Genomic DNA, 17,679 nt, shown 5'->3' with positions numbered 1-17,679 from the left:
TAAGATCACCACTAATTGATTAGGGTCTGGACTGTGGAAATGGCAGAGAGCATGTGCAGAAGAGCATTCCAGCAGAAGACCGACCTTCTGGGGCCTTGGTTGGAGGACCTTCTATTGTGTAAAGCAGTGATTTTCAACTGGTGTGCTGCAAGAGTTTTTAAAATATGCAATGCCTGACTAGTCAGGGGCACTGACCTCTTTTCCTTTAGATTGTCAAGTTAAAAAAATGACAACAGCCAATACAAGAATAGCTATCTGGTGCGAATGAATCAAAATTGTATCTTTTTTTGCTCAGATCTGCAAATAATATGTTCATTGGTGTGCCACAGAATTTTAGTAAGTAGTTTATGTGTGCCATGAGATGAAAGCGGTTGGAAAATTGCTAGTGCAAGGGCATTATGCTGAGTGAAATACGTTCGTTCAGAAAAAAACAAATACAGTATGATCACTCTTCTATGTGGAATCTAAAAAAAATAATTAAAAAACCCTCACCCTGGCCCAGTGGCCGTTAGTTGGAACACTATCCTGTACATGAAAAGGTTGTTGGTTCCGTCCCCAGGTGGGTGCATATGGGAGGCAACTGATCTATGTTTCTCTTGCATGTTGATGTTTCTCTTCCCGTTTCCCTCTCTCTAAAATCAATAAACAACCACCCTGGCTGGTGTAGCTCAGTGGATAGAGTGACGGCCTACGAACGGAGAAAGGTCGCTAGTTTGATTCCCAGTTACGAGGGCACATGCCTAGGTTGCCGGCCAGGTCCCCAGTAGGGGGCTCATGAGAAGCAACCACGCGTTGATGTTTCTCTCCCTCTCTTTCTCCTTCCCTTCCTCTCTGTCTAAAAATAAATAAAAGCTTTAAAAACATAAAATCGATAAACATATCCTCTGGTAAGGGTTTTTTAAAAAATCCTTTCTTCTACCTTTTTTTCTACTCCAATAGAGCAAGGTAGGAGCTCTATGTCTAAAGCAGAATTAATGAGTGAAGATTTGCTTTGTCTGATTCGTGGGTGCTGAGGACTGGGGGTGCCACACTTCTTGTCTCTGTGTTGACCCGGATCACTGACAACCAATCATATTTCTGTGATTTGATTGCACCTCAAAGGATTCAATTAGACATTCCTTCCCTTTCCCCCCTTCTATTTCTTTCTGGTTGTGAAATATACACAACATAAAACTTACTATTTTGACCATTATTAAGTGTATTCAGTGGCATTAAATAATGTTTACATTGTTCACGACTATCACCATCCACCTCCAGAATGCTTTCATCTTCCTGAACTGAAACTCTGTCTCCATTAAATACTAACTCCCCATTCCTTTCCCCCCACCCCCATACCCCCTCTTCCCTGACAACCACCACCCTACTTTCTGTCTATGAATTTGTTGTAGGCACCTCATACAAGTGGAATCCTACAATATTTGTTCTTTTGTGTCTGGTTTATTTTGTTTAACGGAATGCTTTCAAGGTTCATCCACCTTGTAATATGTGCCAGGATTTACTATCTTTTTAAGGCTAAATAGTAGTCCATTGTATTGTTTATACCACAACTTGTTTATGTAATCATCCACTTGGACTTTTCTGGCCATTATGAATAACACTGCTATAAATATTAGTGTGCAGATAACTTTTCAAGTCCCTGCTTTGAGTTCTTTTGAGTATATACCCAGAAGTAAAATTGCTGGATCATATGCTAATTCTATGTTTAATTTTTTGAGCAGTCGTTTTCCACTGTGCTTGCAGTGAACCCCGGGGGTTCTGCAAAATCGCTAATTCTGTAAACACCTTTTTCCTGATTATAGTACATGTTAACTGTAGAACATTTAGATAATGCAAGAAAGCACAGCCTAGAAAGTAAAATCCCCTTTATGCTCACTACCCAGTTGTACATTTGACCTGAATGCCCATTATCTGCAACAGGAAGGGAGGGTGACGTTTCCATGGGACGATCCTATTAATTATATTGTAATGCTGAAGAGTGTGACCCTGCTGAGGCCTGGATGGTTTGACCCCATCCACAGAGCCCCAGTCCTGGCTGTGCCAGGACCCTAATCATCAATAACGTACATGCAGTTAAACCAGCTTCTGAGTCATATTCGCAAGGTGTTCCTAGCAGTGTCACAGGCGCGACAAGGGGTTGTCACATTCTGTTGGTCTTCTCCTCATCTTTAAATGCCATCACTGGGTTGATAAGGCAAAACACAATATATTTGAGCAAAGTGATTTGTCTAGAGAAAAGCGCTCTACAATCACAGCTGCATCTCCAGAATTGAGCTGCTCTTTCCTCCACCAGAGGGCACCCGAGGACGTGAGTCTCACGGGCACCTCCCACAAGTAGAGGGCGGGAGAAATTCCCTCCTCCTTTCACTTCTCCAAGTGTCGATTGGCTAATTGCACCGTCCATCCGGCCAGATCTCCGCTTCTTCTCCCTATCACCGCCGCCGTTACCCTCTCTGCCTGTGCTCTCATTGGTCTCCCCCGCAGCCACTGGGAGTCGCAGGATTCGGGTTTTAAAAAACGCCAGCCCGACTCTGCAGAGCGGGCCGTTTGAATCCCAGACAGTGCCGTCGGCGCACTATTCTGCGGGCGCACGTGGCCGGGGCGCCCCTAGACCTGACCTGGACACCAGCCTCGACCCCCGAACCCAGAAGGCGGGGAAGGAACCGCGGGGCCGAGACCCTCCGCGTCAGCCATGGGCCCGCGCCGCCGGAAGCGCAAGACCGAAACACCAAGGAGACGCACCGCTAGCCCGACCCCCGCCACCCCACGTCCGACCCCTGCCACCCCACGTCCGACCCCCGCCACCCCACGTCCGACCTCCGGCACCCCACGTCCGCCCCCTTCCAGAGGTAACCGACCTCGGCCCCTGTCTCTCCGAGCCGGCCTCCCAGCAGCCTGTCTGTGAGCTGGACGCGGCCGAGTGCGGGCGCCCATTTCACAGACGAGAAAACCGAGGCTCCTTGCTGAGCCTGGAGGAGCCCGATCTCCCGGCTCCTGGTCCGCAGGCCCTCCAGCATCCGCTAGCGGCAGGTCCCAAGTTCCAACGCCGTGCAAGGGACTGGGGAAGGTAGTTCCGAGGAGGAGAGAGGTCTGGCCCAGATTACCCGGCTCCTAATGCTAATTCTTGATGCTACTCGCATTTATTGAGTGCACACCCCTAACTAGGCATTGTGCTGCTAAACTCTGCACGCGAGTTTATCTCCGCTTTATATTGTGACCATTTTACAGATGAGAACTCTTAGGCGCTGACAGGCCAGGTGACGTGAAGAAGGTCGCACAGCTTGTTCTGGCGGGCACAGGCTTTCAACAAGTTGGGGTGTGTGTGTGTGTGTGTGTGTGTGTGTTTAATTGCGAAATTCCTGGCTGCTTTTTGTGATTATTTCAAACAACAGTTCTACTGTTAGATGCCCTGCCTTCTAGGTTCGTTTTGTTTGTTCTTCCTTCCGTGAGGGGCTGTGTTGAGCCTTAACCCGGGCTCTTAACTCCGGCAGAGAGCTCTCACCTTGCTCCCTTCGGGAGGTGTGCGCCCAGACGGAGCGCCGGCCTGCGGGCCTCCGTACCTGGGCTGCAGGCTGGGGACCAGACGCCGCACTGTGTGGGCTGCTTGCCTTCTGCTACGTGGGAGAAAGCATGTTCTAGATTGTTCATGGATGTTGCCCTTGTGAATGGGAGGTTTTTTTCTTTCCTAAATATCAATAACCTTTGCACCCAGCCCACTTGCTGAATTCTCTTGTTAATCCTAATAATCTTTTAGTCATTTTATTGAAGTTAAGTAGGCTATTATATTGTCTGTAGATAATGACTTTTGAATCTTTTTCATTTGTATGCATTTTATTTCTTTTTAAAAATATTTCCTTTCTTTTTCGAGAGAGGGAAAGGGAAGGAGAAAGAGAGGGAGAGAAGCATCAATGTGTGGTTGCCTCTCACATAGCCCCCACTGGGGACCTGGCCTGCAACCCAGGCACATGTCCTGACTGGGAATCGAACCGGCGACCCTTTGGTTCACAGCCTGTGCTGAGTCCACTGAGCTACACCAGCCAGGGCCATTTCATTTCTTATTGTATTGTATTAGTGAGGCCCTGAGACTGGTATTAAAGTAAGAGCAGCATTTTGGCCATCTTTGTCTCATTTGTAATTCTAACGGAAGTATCGTTAGGTATGATGTTTGCTGTTGCCTTCCTGTATAGAAGCATCTCTCTACTCCTGGTTACATTAAATGTTTTATCTCAGACCGACACTGAACACTATTAGCAGTCTTGCTTTTCCATTCTCCGATGACTAGTTGGTGCCTTGTTCTGCCTCTTCGAAACCCCTACGACTGCAGACCCCCATCCTGCTCTCAGCTGGCAACGAGTTTGCCTCTAGACTGGACTCCCCTTATCTTCTCACACGGGGAACCTAGCTGTCCCCCTTCCTATCCAAAGCCACTCCTCCTCCCACTGGGCCCTTGGTCATATTCTTCTCCCACATTCCCAGGAGCTTGTGTGATCCTCTTCACCTGCACTCACAATTAAACTCGCAGTCCTAGCGGTTGCACTCTGCAAGTAGGCTCCGCCCTTTCTGGTGTAAAGACAAAGGGCAGAGGCGGGTCCTCATCCCCCTAGTCCATCTCCCTCATAGTCTCCACTTCTCTCTGTGGCCCTGCAGCGCTGCCCTGTTTAACACAGCCAGACTCCAGTCTGCACACACTGTCTGTTGCCCGCCTTCTCCATCATCCTTCGTCGAGTTTCAGTCCGACTACCCCTACCTCTAGTGCACTTGAACTCCTCTTGCCAAGGTCAGCAGCTGCTTTTGTGTTGCCAAACCCAATAGACGTGTTTGTGCTTTTTTCTCACTTTGCCTCTCAGAAGCATTTGACACAGTGCACCGCTGTGTCCCTGGAACACTCTGTCCCCTCGGCTTCCGTGACACCACACACTCCGCAGTTCCCACTCGGCGTTTCTTGCTGCCGGGCCGCCTCTCTTTGGTGACTGGATGCTGGTCGTCCCTGGTCTTCTTCCCCTCCCCCAGGTGGTCTCCCCCCCCCCCCGCCCCCGCCATTCCCACGACTGCAGTACCACTCACACATCGACAACTGGCGCACCCCTGTTTCCAGCCCAGATGCCTACAGCCAACTGCCTGTCTTCCCGAGAGCTCCTGGGAGCATCAGACTAAATGTACTGAAAAAGCTGAACTTCTGATGACTGCCCTCCACCTCTTCATCCCCACTTTTCCCCGCTTAAGTAAATGGCACAACTACCCACCCAGGTGTTCCAGCCAGAAACCTGGGAGAAGCCCTTTTCTGTCACCTCCATGTCCAATCCAAACATAGGTCCAGGCAATTCTGCCTCCACTTTGTGTCCTTAGCCACCCCACTTTTTACCTCCAGCCTGGTCCAAGCCACCAGCATCGTAGCCCAGCCGCTACCCCCCTTCCACGCGTGCCCCTTTCCTTACACGACAGCTGGAATGGTCTTCACGATGTAAGCACATCACCTCTCTGCCCTGCTTAAAACTCTTCCGTGGCTTCCCATCACCCCAGTGCGTGCTGGCACTCCAGACCCAACTACCGAATGTCTAATCCCATCCTTTCCCACGAGCTGTCTCTTCGGCTGCCTTCCCTAACCGCTTGTTCCTGGCTTGTGGCTTCCTATCTCCCCTTCCCCCCACCCCGAGGTTCTGATGGACATTTCTCCCCAAGTCTCTATCCCTTCTCTCTGCGGACTTGGATTCCTCTCGTTTGTTGAGTTTTCGTTCTCTCGTTTCATGGTGTTGGCCTTCTGAAATGTGACCTTTCGTCCTGCTCTGTGACTGCTGCCTGTGTATTAGAGGCGTCTCCAGGGCCCAGGCTGCTAACTGGTGATGAGGAGGGAGGTGGGTGCCAGTCGCTGGGTATGTGCCTCCCTCTTTCTCCTGAATGTCACCAGTGCCCAAGACACAGCCCTGCTTTTCTGGCCCATGTTGCCCAATCCAGGGAGAAAATCCGCACCACCAGCTGTTCGGCACGGGGCATCTCTGCATTGCCCCACCGGCCCCATTTGCTCTTACAGCCCCTCTGACCCTTTGCAATGAGGTCACTGGGTTAAATCCCTTCTATTGAACTACTTGGTGTGGATTCTCTGTTCTTGGGTGCCCCTTGAGTAACATTTCTGAAGCTGATTTTCCCCTTCCAAATGTTTCTGTGGGCTTTTTTTTCTGTTTTTATTCTTCATTCAACTTATCAGAGGTTCATTTATTTTTATTGGTCCTTGATTTAATTTGTGGATCAGCTCTATGTTTTCTGGTTTACTCTTTTTTCGTTAATTCATTTTATTGAATATTTCTTTGGCTCTACCTTCTTTTGGCTTACTTAAAAATTTTTTTCTCCTTTTCACCCAAGGATATGTTTAGCGATTTTATAGAGAGGGGAAGAGAGAGAGAGAGGGGAAGGGAGAGATAATGATGTGAGAAGCATTGATCAGTTTCCTCCCATATGCACCCTGACCTGGGATCGAACCCACAACCTAGGTATGTGCACTGACTGGGAATCGAACCTGCAGCCTTAGGTGTACAGGATGATGCTCCAAATAACTGAGCCACCCCGCCGGGGCTCTTTTTTTTTTTTAAAGATTTTATGTATGTATTTTAGAGCAAAAGGGAGAAAGGGAGGGAGAGAAACACTGATCAAGTGCCTCTCTAACGCACCCTCAATGATCAGGACCGAACCAGCAATTTAGGCACGTGCCCTGACCGGACTCAAACCGATGACCTTTCCCTTTGCAGAACGATGCCCAGCCAGCTGAGCCCAACTGGTCAAGGCTCTTTCGGCTTGTTTTACTAATTCTCTTCCTAAAACTTGGGTTGACCAATTAGGTCAGATATCTTTTAATGTTCTTGTTTTCTAACAGATCTCGAGGGTACACACTTTCTTCTAGTACTATTTGGCTCTATCTCATAAGCTTTTTTTAAAGATTTTATTTATTTATTTTTAGAGAGGGAAGGGAGGGAGAAAGAGAGAGAGAGAGAGAGAGAAACATCAATGTGTGGTTGCTGGGGGCCATGGCCTGCAACCCAGGCATGTGCCCTGACTGGGAATGGAACCTGCGATGCTTTGGTTCGCAGCCCACGCTCAATCCACTGAGCTACGCCAGCCAGGGCTATCTCATAAGTTTTGAGATGTAAAATTTTATTTTTAGTCAGTTCTAAATACGCTCATTTCAATTACGTTTCCTCTTTAGCACAAGAGTTAGAAAAATTTTTATTTTTTGTACGCCTGTATGTTTAATTTCTAGTCAGAGAGTTGGAATTTTTTTATTTCTACTTTTGGGAAGGTTTTTAAGATTTCTTTTTTTTTTTTTTTATTGTTGGAACTAGCCGTCGAGCCCAGTGGCCCGGCATTGGTGCTGAGTTATGCCGCTTCCAAGGTTCCCACCGTGGCTGCTAATGAGCTCCGGCCACGTGTCTCACCTCTTCAGGCTTGAGGGTAACCAGGACGAGGGAACTGTATGATACTCTCTGAGATTCCTTCCAGCTCCAAAAGATAAAGTAAAACAAAGACCTTAAAACAAAGTAACTGGGTTTCCAGTCGAGGCGGGAAAGGCGGAAGAGGTGTCCCAAGCACTGTGGAGCCTGGCCGCAGGAGGTGACCCATCAGCTGCAAGGGCTTGGCAGTCAGGAAAGGCATTTAAGATAATACCCTCAAACCCTCAAGGGGTCGCTATCGAGGGTCAGTAAGACCCTCCAAGGATCATCCGGTGATTTAACAGGTATTTATTTAGCACCTCTCTGCTGTCTGTTTCCCGGTCGCTGAAGTTGGCCGCAGTGGATAAAACAGACAGAACCCCACTGTTGTGAACCATATTGTGCAGCCACCAAGCTACTGCCCCCCCCCCCACCCCCCGCACCTCACCTGCATGACCTGACTCTTTTTGCTCAGGCCCTTCCTTCCGTCGTCGGTACCGGAGACATCTGGTTCTGAGGGAGATCAAAAATCTTCAGAAGAGCACACACCTTTTGTTAAGGAAGGCCCCCTTCTGCCGCCTGGTGAGCTCTGGGGGCTGCCCGCCTACCCCTAGGCTGCGTCCTTTCTTTAAATGTCCAAGGTACTGGGGACCCTATTGTCTCTTGCCCAAATGGCCAAGGGACCTCTTACTTGATAGGGGACTCTTTATCTTCTAAAAGACAGGGCCCGCCAAGGGTCCTTCCAATTCTCTATGGAATTAATCTCCAACCCCCACCACCTTCGAAAGGGTGTCCTTTGACTATGTAAATGAAACCCTCTCATCCCTGCCCCGCCCTGGGAGATCCCCTCCCCTCCCGGGAGGCTCACTGGAGAGTCTTATCTCCCCTGGAGTCTCTTCTTTCACTCTGCTCCCCACCCCCCACCCCCACTCTCCTTTGCCTCCCATCTCTACTCCTTCACAGGCAAGAGAAATATGTGTTAAATTCACTCGTGGTGTGGACTTCAGTTGGCAAGCCCACGCCCTGCTGGCCCTCCAGGAGGTAAGGGGGCCACAGTGCCATGGGGGAGGGGCAAGTATGGGATGTTCTGGAACTGCACAGGGCTGGCGGTGGGGTGCTTCACGCTGACTCAAGCCTCCTTGAAAAGAGCCCCAAGAACACCCAGGGTCTGGAGGCTGGGCCTGGTCTGGTGGTAGCAGAAACCCAGGCAGTTCGGTCTCGTTCCGGGACAGTCTTTCCTTCGGTCCTTGGAGCCCTCGGAGACTAGGTTCAGCAGGGCCCCCCGGGGGGAAAGTGGCCGCGCAGCCTTGCCTACATCAGTCCGCTTCTGTCTCCGTCCGCAGGCGGCAGAAGCCTTTCTAGTGCATCTCTTTGAGGACGCCTACCTTCTCTCCCTCCACGCCGGCCGCGTCACCCTCTTCCCGAAGGATGTGCAGCTGGCCAGGAGGATCCGAGGCATCGAGGAGGGGCTCGGCTGAGCTGCCCCTGCCCCGGTATGCGTGTCCAGCTCACCAGAGGAGGGCGGGCGGGGGAGCACTGGGCTCCTCGTCAGTGGGGAGGGGGCACTGGGCTCCTCATCAGTGGGGAGGGGCGAGTGTCTCTGAAGAGACACTCCGTCTCTACTCCATCCTCAGTCCTTTGCCGACTTGCCTTCCCTTTGTTCTTGAGAAGTCTGACCTGGTTTTACCTTGAATATTTGGGACGCTGTGGTTCACGCCCTAAAGTAATGACCAGACGACCCGAATGTCTGTCCGAGTTAAGCTTCTCCATTTTACAAGGACCAGGCAACCTCATTTTGATTAAGAGAAGGTTTTCTTAGTTTTGAAAATGCCTTGTTAGTAAATGAGATTCCTTCATTTCAGGGAAGATACCAGGGACTCCGGCTGGGAGTCCGAGGTGCTGGCTGGACTTGGTGTTTCTGAGTCGAGTGCACATGTTGCTTTTGTAACTGGTTCTTTTAAAAAGGGGCGCGCTGCCCGGCTTCCCTCTGCAGCTGAGGACGCGGACAAGAAAGTCAGCGTGGTCCCAGGGGCCTGGGGGCTGTTTCCAGACAGAGGGCCTCCGAGGCTGACTGCAGTTTGTAAATTATTCCTATGGCTGCTTGGTGATTTTGGAGACATCAGATTTGCTGATATCTGCGTACTGTCTGAGATCTTCCTGGACCATTTAAAGCTTTTACCATATGTATATTTACTTGTGTTTGACACGGAAGGGGAAAGACAAGAGAAGAGCACTCCGGCCAGCTGCGGGGCGGAGCCTGGCGCGTCCGCACACAGACCTCTGTCCTTCTGGTCAGCTTTGGCGGCGGCGGCAGCGGCGGCCAGCAGGGGCCTGCGCGACCTGCGCCTGCCTCAAGTTACAGCTTTTCCAGAACTCATCTGGGGTGAAAACTGAAAATCAAGATTTGATGTTCTGGTTCTTCTTAGTAAATTTCTATCAAGATCACTCAGAAATTCTAGCTTGTAGAATTTTATTATTTGTAAATCACAGAGGATGTAGCACAATTTATACTTTAGAATTTTTCATTCCCAGATTTTCAAGTGTTTTAATGTATTGACAGATATTTTTATAAATTCTTCGTGGAGAGATAGTAAAAATAAAAATAATTCTTTAATGAAAAATGTTTAAAGCAAAGTTACTGTTAAAGCATACATGTATATTTTGCGCGTTAACATGAAGTTCTCTGGACACTGTTTGCAAACAGCTAAAATTTAAATGAGCATCGAGGGGTGTGTTTTTGTCTCCAGCGGAGTAGCACACGAGCGGTGAGAACCTTGCCCTTCTCCTGTAGCTGAAAGCACTTTCAGAGATTTCCAGACAAATAGGGAATGCTACCCGAAGATTCTTAGATTTTGTGTCTAGTCGAACTGATGAGTGAGGGCAGACTAGTCATCTGAACTCAGAGACAAACTAAAGGGGAGGACCAACTTCTATCATTTAATACAAATGAACCCTTTGGGAAAACCTTCTTGTTTGACCTCGACTTGTAGTTATGCAGGTATTCAAATAAAGCTTGTCTATGTACGAATGTATTTATTTTTTTAATATATTTTATCTGTGAATATATTTGAAGTTCTTGTCCGAGTGTTATTAATGAGAAGATTGTTGTCTTTCTCTAGCTTTTTTCCCAAATTGCACTAACCGGGACACCACCTCAACCAGCACATGTCCACGTGTCACATTCACATGCCAGGCGGGAGGTGGGAGCAGTCACATGAGGAAAGTAACATATCACAACAGGGTTATACACTATTGTTGTAGGATAACAATGTTACATACTATTACATAGTATAACAACAGTATATAACAGCTGGGCACTTACATTTTTGGATTTTTGTTTTTGTTTATCTCTACTTTCTGGGTGATTCCATCAACACTGTCTTCTAACCTTTCCATTCAATTGTTACTTCTGCTTTCACGTATTTAATACAAGAACTCCTTTTTTTTTTTTTTGCTTATCTTTTATAGCATCCCAGTCAGTCAGTGTTTACTCATAAAACAGAAACCACCAGTCTAGATAGTTCAAGCAGAGGAATTTTTTTTTAAGATCTTATTTATGTATTTATTTATTTATTTTTAGAGAGGGAAGGGAGGAAGAGAGAGAGAGAGAAACATCAATGTGCGGTTGCTGCGGGTCATGGCCTGCAACCCAGGCATGTGCCCTGACTGGGAACCGAACCTGCGACACTTTGGTTCCCAGCCCGTGCTCAATCCACTGAGCTACACCAGCCAGGGCCCCAAGCAGAGGAATTTAATGGAAGGGATTTGGTCACAATAAAGTTGTGGAGGGCTGGGAGAGCAAAAGGGAAGAGAGCTGTCATTCAAAACCCGGGGAGCTACCCACTCCCAAGCCCAGCTCAGCGGGGCCCTGGAAGCAGGGCCCGGCCGGCACTGCGCTGGAGCCCCATGTACGCACGCTCATGCTGCTGCTGAGCAAGAGCTCAGGAGAGGAGCCCCAGCTCCGACCCCACCCACACTGGGGAAGCCCTTTCCTCCGTGGCTGCTGTGCCACCAAAGGCCCTTTGAAACTTTAAAAAAGAAAATGTCTCCTTGTTCTTCCCACTTTCCAGGCCCCCACCAGCATTTTCCACTGGCAGGCCCAGGAGAGAACCTGAAGGAAAATGAATCCAGCTAGGTCATACACTGACCACAGCTGTGCAGGCAGTTAAATTAGGCTACAACTGTAAACAAACAAACAAACAAACAAACAAACAAACCATGTTGGCCCTGGCTGGTGTGGCTCAGTGGATTGGGGGCCGGCCTATGAACCAAAGAGTCACCAGTTTGATTTCCAGTCAGGGTACATATCTGGGTTGTGGGCCAGGTTCCCGGTGGTGGGGTAGATCACATTGATGTTTCTCCCCCTCTTTTTCTCCCTCCTCTGTTTAAAAAAATAAATAAGCCCTGGCTGGCGTAGCTCAGTGGATTGAGTGCGGACTGCGAACCAAAGCATTGCAGGTTTGATTCCCAGTCAGGGCACATGCCTGGGTTGCAGGCCATGGCCCCCAGCAACCGCACATTGATGTCTCTCTCTCTTTGTCCCTCCCTTCCCTCTCTAAAAAGAAATAAATAAAATGTTTTAAATAAACAAATAAATAGTTTGACCCCTGCAGCCAGGACAGCCCTGGCCCTGCTCAGCACCGCCCGGGCTGCTTCCATCGTCCCCATGTATTCAGGCAGGGGCACTGGTGGCACTGTCATGAGCTGCTCCATTCAGAGGCCTTCCGGGGGGCTGGCCCTGCTGGGGTCTGTGTGGAATTTGACGCCTGGTGGGAAATACCAGTGTGTGTGCAGCCGTGAGACAGGAAGTCTCACTTGGGAAAGGCGCTAAGGTGCTGGGCTCCCACGCACCCGTCTATAAGAGCACCCGTCTGTAAGACGGCGTCAATCCCGCCTGTCGGTCTGCCTCCTGGAGCGCTGCTGAGGCTGCGTGCACCCCAGCGTGCAGAAGCCAGGTCCCCATAAGGAATTATAAAATGTCAAAGATGATGATTGATGTTAAACGTAGCTCATAGGTGAAAAGGGTTTTCCCCCCACTGGCTCCTTTCTCAGGAAAATGTAGAGGAAATTATTGTGAAGTGCTTTGATCTTCTTGGCAGAAAAGCAGAGAATAAATTCAAGGTGTCATGGTGCATTAGTCCCCGCACTTTGGAACTGAGCGTGACCAATTTCGTTCAAAGCTGGTGACCACCTTTCAGGATCCCTTAAAATCTCTGAGCCCCACCAAGTCCTCGCCCCCAAGACTGCTCCCCTCTGAACCATCCTGCAATGCACCCTGGGGCTCCTTGTGAAGGCCACCACCCTGTTTACATGACTGTGCTCCTCACCTGGTACTGGGGTGTCCATTCCCATGATTTGGGTCTGCACCATGGTCAAGCCCTGCCTCTGCCATGTGGCTACTCGGCCTCCCTGAGGGCATGACCATGGAACCCTAACTGAAACAGTGGCTGCCATTTATTGGGTGCCAGGCACTTTCCCAGCATCACCAAGTTTAATCCTCACAGTTCCTCAGTGAGGAGCTTTCCCCTCCCATCTGCTGGACCCCAGGAGCTGCAAGGGACTCTGTGGCTGGGGCTTAGAGGGACTGAGCGACTTGCCCCAGTCACTGAGCTACAGTCCCGGACAGGCTCTGGGACTCCAGCCAGTTTCAGGCTGGAAGGTGTCCTCTGTGCATTGCTGTGTTTGCCCTTGTCTCCTTCCCAGGGTACCCCCACACTCCGTCTGTGTTCCCAGTCTCTTCCCCTCTCCCTTTCCCCAGGACTCCCCCTCTTCGATCCTTCTACATGTCCATGTTTATCCCCTTCGCATTCAGCTTCCTGCTCTCCGTGGGATGGTCTTCCTCTTCTACAAGCACCGCCTTGTCCTCCAAGCTGGGAGAATTTCCCCCCACCCCCTCCCCTGCTGCCCCTCCTCTTAGCCACCCTCGCCTGTCCTCTCCCCGCAAGCTTCCCCTGGATTATCCACAGTGGCTGTTGCTGAGCCTGCAAGCAGACTTTTACCATCACCCTTTCCTGCAACTGCTCACCAAGCACCCTCCTCGATTGCCCAAGTTATAATACATATCATACATTGAAAGGCCCACCGCTGCAGGTGTTGCACCGTCTACCCTGGCCGTGGCCTTGAGAGATGGGTACTGTTAGCTCAGGTTATAGACGAGGCATCTGAGGCTCTCAGTACGTGTCTGGTTCAAGCTCACTACAGTCTGATTCAGAACCAGTGCTTCTGCTGCTGCGCCATGGCCCCCCTGCCTGGGTTTTCCAGACTCTTTGGGGGATCTTACCCTATGGCACTGACTTGCATATAGAGATTTGACTGCTGGCTCACCATTTTTTTTAGTGGCTAGGTAAACGTCAAGCTCCTTAGGAATGCTGGAGAACACCCTTTCTCAAAGGGCACCTCAAGGAGGAACAGGTTGAAACTGCAAAGGAAGGACCACCTGGGTGCCGTGACTTGGCACAGGTTTTCCTTGAGAGTCATTCACGGTCCCCACCGTCTGCCAGCCTTCTGGAGGGGATGCGGGAAGGGCCCAGCTTGCGTCGGGAAGATGGAGTTTGGAAACCTGCTTCTGCTACTTACAGCAGTGTGACCTTCCAGACAAGTCACTGAACCTCTCTAAGCCCCGTCTCCGCACCTGTGGGGCATGGGCAATGCCACCTGCTGTGTGGAGTGGGAAGGATTAAATGATGTGCTCTAAAAACACCTACCAGTCTTTCATCCCTCCCCCTTTTATGGTGACCCTTCACTCGCCCAGTATCCAGAGGCTTGTGGTTAAGGCAAGTGGAACTCCAAACACATTTACTCATAAAAGCCAGTAGCCATGAACTTCATGGAGACTGGCCCCAACACCCACCAGCCTACCTTAATGTCCCTTCTCTTCCCACCATCTCCTTTCACGGACTTGATTTTCAAGCTATGGGGTTTCCTCAGCTGCCTTCCAAACACCCCTCAGCTTCTCCACCCACAAGCGTTGACTCCTTCATCCTGGAACCTCAGACCTCTGCTTAGAACCCTCCAGCAGATCAACATCTGGGGAAAATCCAGATTCAGTCCCTCCATCCCCTGATGATCTGCTCAGAACTGATTTCTCTCCTGCCTGAATTCTGTTCTGCCTTGTGTAAACTGCTCATAGGCGCTTTATAATAAAGGTCAAACATATTGTCTTTTGTGGCTGCTATAACAGGAGAGTCATTTTCTTCTGTCCCTCACGCTGGTCTGATAACTGTTTGTTGTTGAGTAGATGAATAATAATAGCTACATTTGTTGAGTGCATGCTAATATGCCAGGTGGTGTGCTATGCCCTTTTATGCATTTCCTCCTGTAATCATCACAACAAAGTTAAGAGAATTATTATGATCCTCACATCCTGTGGGGGAGCTGTAGTTCAGATGGATTAAGTAACTCTCCAAGGTCAAGTACCCAGAAAGTATCGCAAGGATTCCAACCTAGGGATGTGTGACCCTGAGCTCTGTGTTCTTTCTATTTTCCAGGAAAGAGAGAATAGATTCTAAATAAATAAAGCTAAAATAAACTACTGGGGACATTTACAATCTCGGGTTTGGGTGCGACTTTCATCAATGTCCCAGGTCAACAGATGACTTTGGGGCAGCTCTTTTTTGCCCAGGAAAGCAAAGAAGCAAGAATCCAAACGTTGTCCAATAAATGTTGAAAAAACATTGACTGCCACTAGAGGGCTACCTCCCCTCAGGCAAAAAGTGCAGTATGGACCGTGCCGGAGGACGCAGCAGCTGCGGGGAGGTAGATCTGGGATCCGATTTGCCTCCCCGAGGTGCGATCCATTTTGCCTAAACCCCTGGGTCAGTACGGAGTTTGGCCAACGCCTGGAGAAACTCATAGGGCAGTGCCCCAACATGAAGCAGTGGGGAAAGGAGCAGCGACTCCCCCAAGTTTCACACCCACATCCTAGGCTCCCCTGGGGTATGGGTGCTGTGGGTTGGACCCTAGGCTCATCTGGGGGCTCCCTGCATGAGCCCACGACTGGGTGAGGGTAGGGAGAGGGCAGGAAAGTAAACCTTCCGCCCAGGCGGTGCGGAAACCCCTGGGAGATGATCCAGGAGTGCATCCCCCAAACGTCACAGCCTGGCCCGATCCAGGCCCTGAGCCCACCGCAGAGGACAGCAAGGAGAGCGGCCCACGGCCACCTCACCTCCGCGGGCTCTGCGGGCCAGCACGCCTGTACATTCTGCTGAGAGGGGAGGGGGCGCTCTCCAGAGTAGCGAAACACCATGTTGTTGGAAAGCCTCCCGCGGAGGAATGCGCCTTTCGGGGCTGTGCGGCTGCAGTAGGGGAGCTCCCTCGTCTTCACCCCCTCTCCGGCGCGGCAGAGGAGGGGTCTTTGCAGGAGCTCAGTGGGGCTCCCCAGGGACTCCGGGATGGGGTTGGAAGCAAGGACTCAGCGCTGCATTTTAGCATCTTATCAGTAGCAGTGCCTTTGGAGTGACGTTCAGTGAAACGAGGCAAACTATTACATTAAATAACACACGGTAAAGTCTTGAGAGGCATTCAGGGCGTAATGATCCTCTCTCTCTTTTAATATTTTTTTAAATAAGTAAATTATATGTACTTTTAAAACACGAAGAAAACAGGTGAAGTAACTGTGAGTTGAGTTATCACACATTCCCAGAGGCTTCAGCAGCCCCTGAATAAGTTGGGTGTCAGGACGGGCAGCTGACTCTGAGAGCTCTGGACGGAGAAGCCCCAGCGCAGCGCCACCCGGAGCGAACTCGGGTGGAGGCCACAGCAGGGGGAAGATGCGAACGCAGGTGGCCCAGAGTGGCCGTCCACTTTGTAAGTGAGAGCACTTCCCCGTGATAACCGCCTCTGCTCGTTCCATCCTGGAATCCCGCTGGGTGCCCACTTCGAAGGCGTGGGACTGGGTCTCGGCGGGAACCGGGAGGCTGGAGCCCCGCCTGCACCGCCCCGCAGAGGCGGCGACCAGGCATTGTTTCAGCCCCTCGGGTGGGGTTTTGCAGGAGGGTGGGAGGCGGTCCGTCCTGGGGACGCTCCTTGCAGCCTTCCTGGGGACCCAGGCCTCAGCTCGTCCAAGCGCCAGCGCTTTGTGAACCATCGGGAGTCACCATGGAAACCCAGAGGAACGCAGGGAAGGTCAACAGGGGGAGTCGGCGGATCGCGGGCCGCGCCCTCTGTCCCCTCAAGGACCCCGGCCCGGCAGCAGGGTCTGCCGGGAGTTGTAGTCCCAAGGCGGTGGCCGAGCGAGGCGCGGAGGATGCAGGGCGCCGCCCGTTCCCGCCTCCCCCAACCTTCTAGAGCAAGGTGGGGGAACTGGGGAGGGGCCTCCGGATCTGTGATTGGCCGGTGCGGCCTCCAGCCACCGCCCACGTCCCCTCCCCCGCTCGCGGCTTGGGACTCCAGCGCCCCGCGCGCCTAGGCGGCTATCGAGCGAGCGCGCGTGCAGCCGCCGCCGCCGCCGCCGCCCCGAGCACCCGCAGCTCCGGTGCCGCGGCGAGACCCGGGAGAGACGGACGGACCCGCAGACCTTCGCAGCCGCAGCATCCCGGAAGAGTGGGTGATGGCGGGGCGGGCGGGGGGCTCTTCCTCCCCGGCCTGGGGCGTGCGTCTCGCGACCTCTGTTTCTCGGAGAGGTGCACAAAAGGGCAGGGACTGGTGTGCGCCCGGGGGCCGGGCCGCCGGGAACGCGGTGAGGGGATGGTTTGGAGTTGCGGGCGGCGGGCGGGGATAAACCGGGGTCTGAATGCGGTCCTCTTTGTACGCCCACAGAACGGCGTGCGGTGCCTTGTTCACAGTAGGCGTTTAATGTTTGCTCGTGGGATTGCAAAGAACTGGAGTGAGTAGGCGGCACGGTTGAAAGGGCTTCACTCGTAGGACACCCCCGGCGCCCGGCCTCGCTCGCCCAGGTGCAGCGAAAGGCTGGAAGGCTGGGCGGGGGCTTCCCTGGATGCCGGCCCGTCCTGCCCGAGCCCCTAGCCCGGCGCTGTCCCCGGTCCCCGCACGTCCACACGCCCTTCGTCTGTCTCGCCTTCGGGATGGGATTTGCCGAGCCTGGACCGGACCCGGCGGCCCGTTCCACCCGTCCGGCTCACGGAGCGGACGCATTGGGACGATTCGCCTGCCGCCTCCGAGGCACCTGCCTGAACCACAAAGGCCGCCTGGCGCTGCCCGGGCCAAGAGAAGACCCTCAGCTTCGCTCGAGTCCACGGCGGGAGCCCTACCCGCAGCCTTGAGCTGGGCGGGCGAGACAGTGACGCCCCAGGCCTGGCTGGGGAGG

The 17,679-nt window shown here is 51.7% G+C and overlaps 2 protein-coding genes across 3 annotated transcripts in view; both read left to right on the top strand.

The window, feature by feature from the left end:
• Positions 1-2,531: 2,531 nt before the first annotated feature.
• Positions 2,532-10,447, top strand: CENPA (centromere protein A). 2 transcript variants are annotated; one of them, XM_045844569.1, is made up of 5 exons: positions 2,532-2,846; positions 7,891-7,997; positions 8,379-8,456; positions 8,759-8,908; positions 9,278-10,447. In XM_045844569.1, the coding sequence occupies exons 1-4, from the start codon at positions 2,690-2,692 to the stop codon at positions 8,891-8,893; spliced, it is 477 nt and encodes a 158-aa protein (XP_045700525.1). In that variant the 5' UTR covers positions 2,532-2,689; the 3' UTR covers positions 8,894-8,908; positions 9,278-10,447. The 2 variants fall into 2 exon arrangements, with proteins under 2 accessions (XP_045700525.1, XP_045700526.1); XM_045844570.1 differs by lacking the exon at positions 9,278-10,447 and having other exon boundaries at positions 7,891-8,056; positions 8,759-8,794.
• Positions 10,448-16,838: 6,391 nt separating this feature from the next.
• Positions 16,839-17,679, top strand: part of DPYSL5 (dihydropyrimidinase like 5) — a 77,702-nt gene continuing 76,861 nt past the window's right edge. Inside the window, exon 1 of the mRNA XM_045844715.1 lies at positions 16,839-16,955. The gene's annotated coding sequence lies outside the window, so the exon portion shown is untranslated. The remainder of the gene's footprint in view (positions 16,956-17,679) is intronic.

This window comes from Phyllostomus hastatus, unplaced genomic scaffold (assembly GCF_019186645.2).
Source record: "Phyllostomus hastatus isolate PE091 unplaced genomic scaffold, TTU_PhHast_1.1 phas_contig_402, whole genome shotgun sequence".
NCBI classification, from domain to species: domain Eukaryota; kingdom Metazoa; phylum Chordata; class Mammalia; order Chiroptera; family Phyllostomidae; genus Phyllostomus; species Phyllostomus hastatus.
The sequence above is the reverse complement of the archived record's forward strand: the minus strand, read 5'-3'. Positions and strand labels throughout refer to the sequence as shown.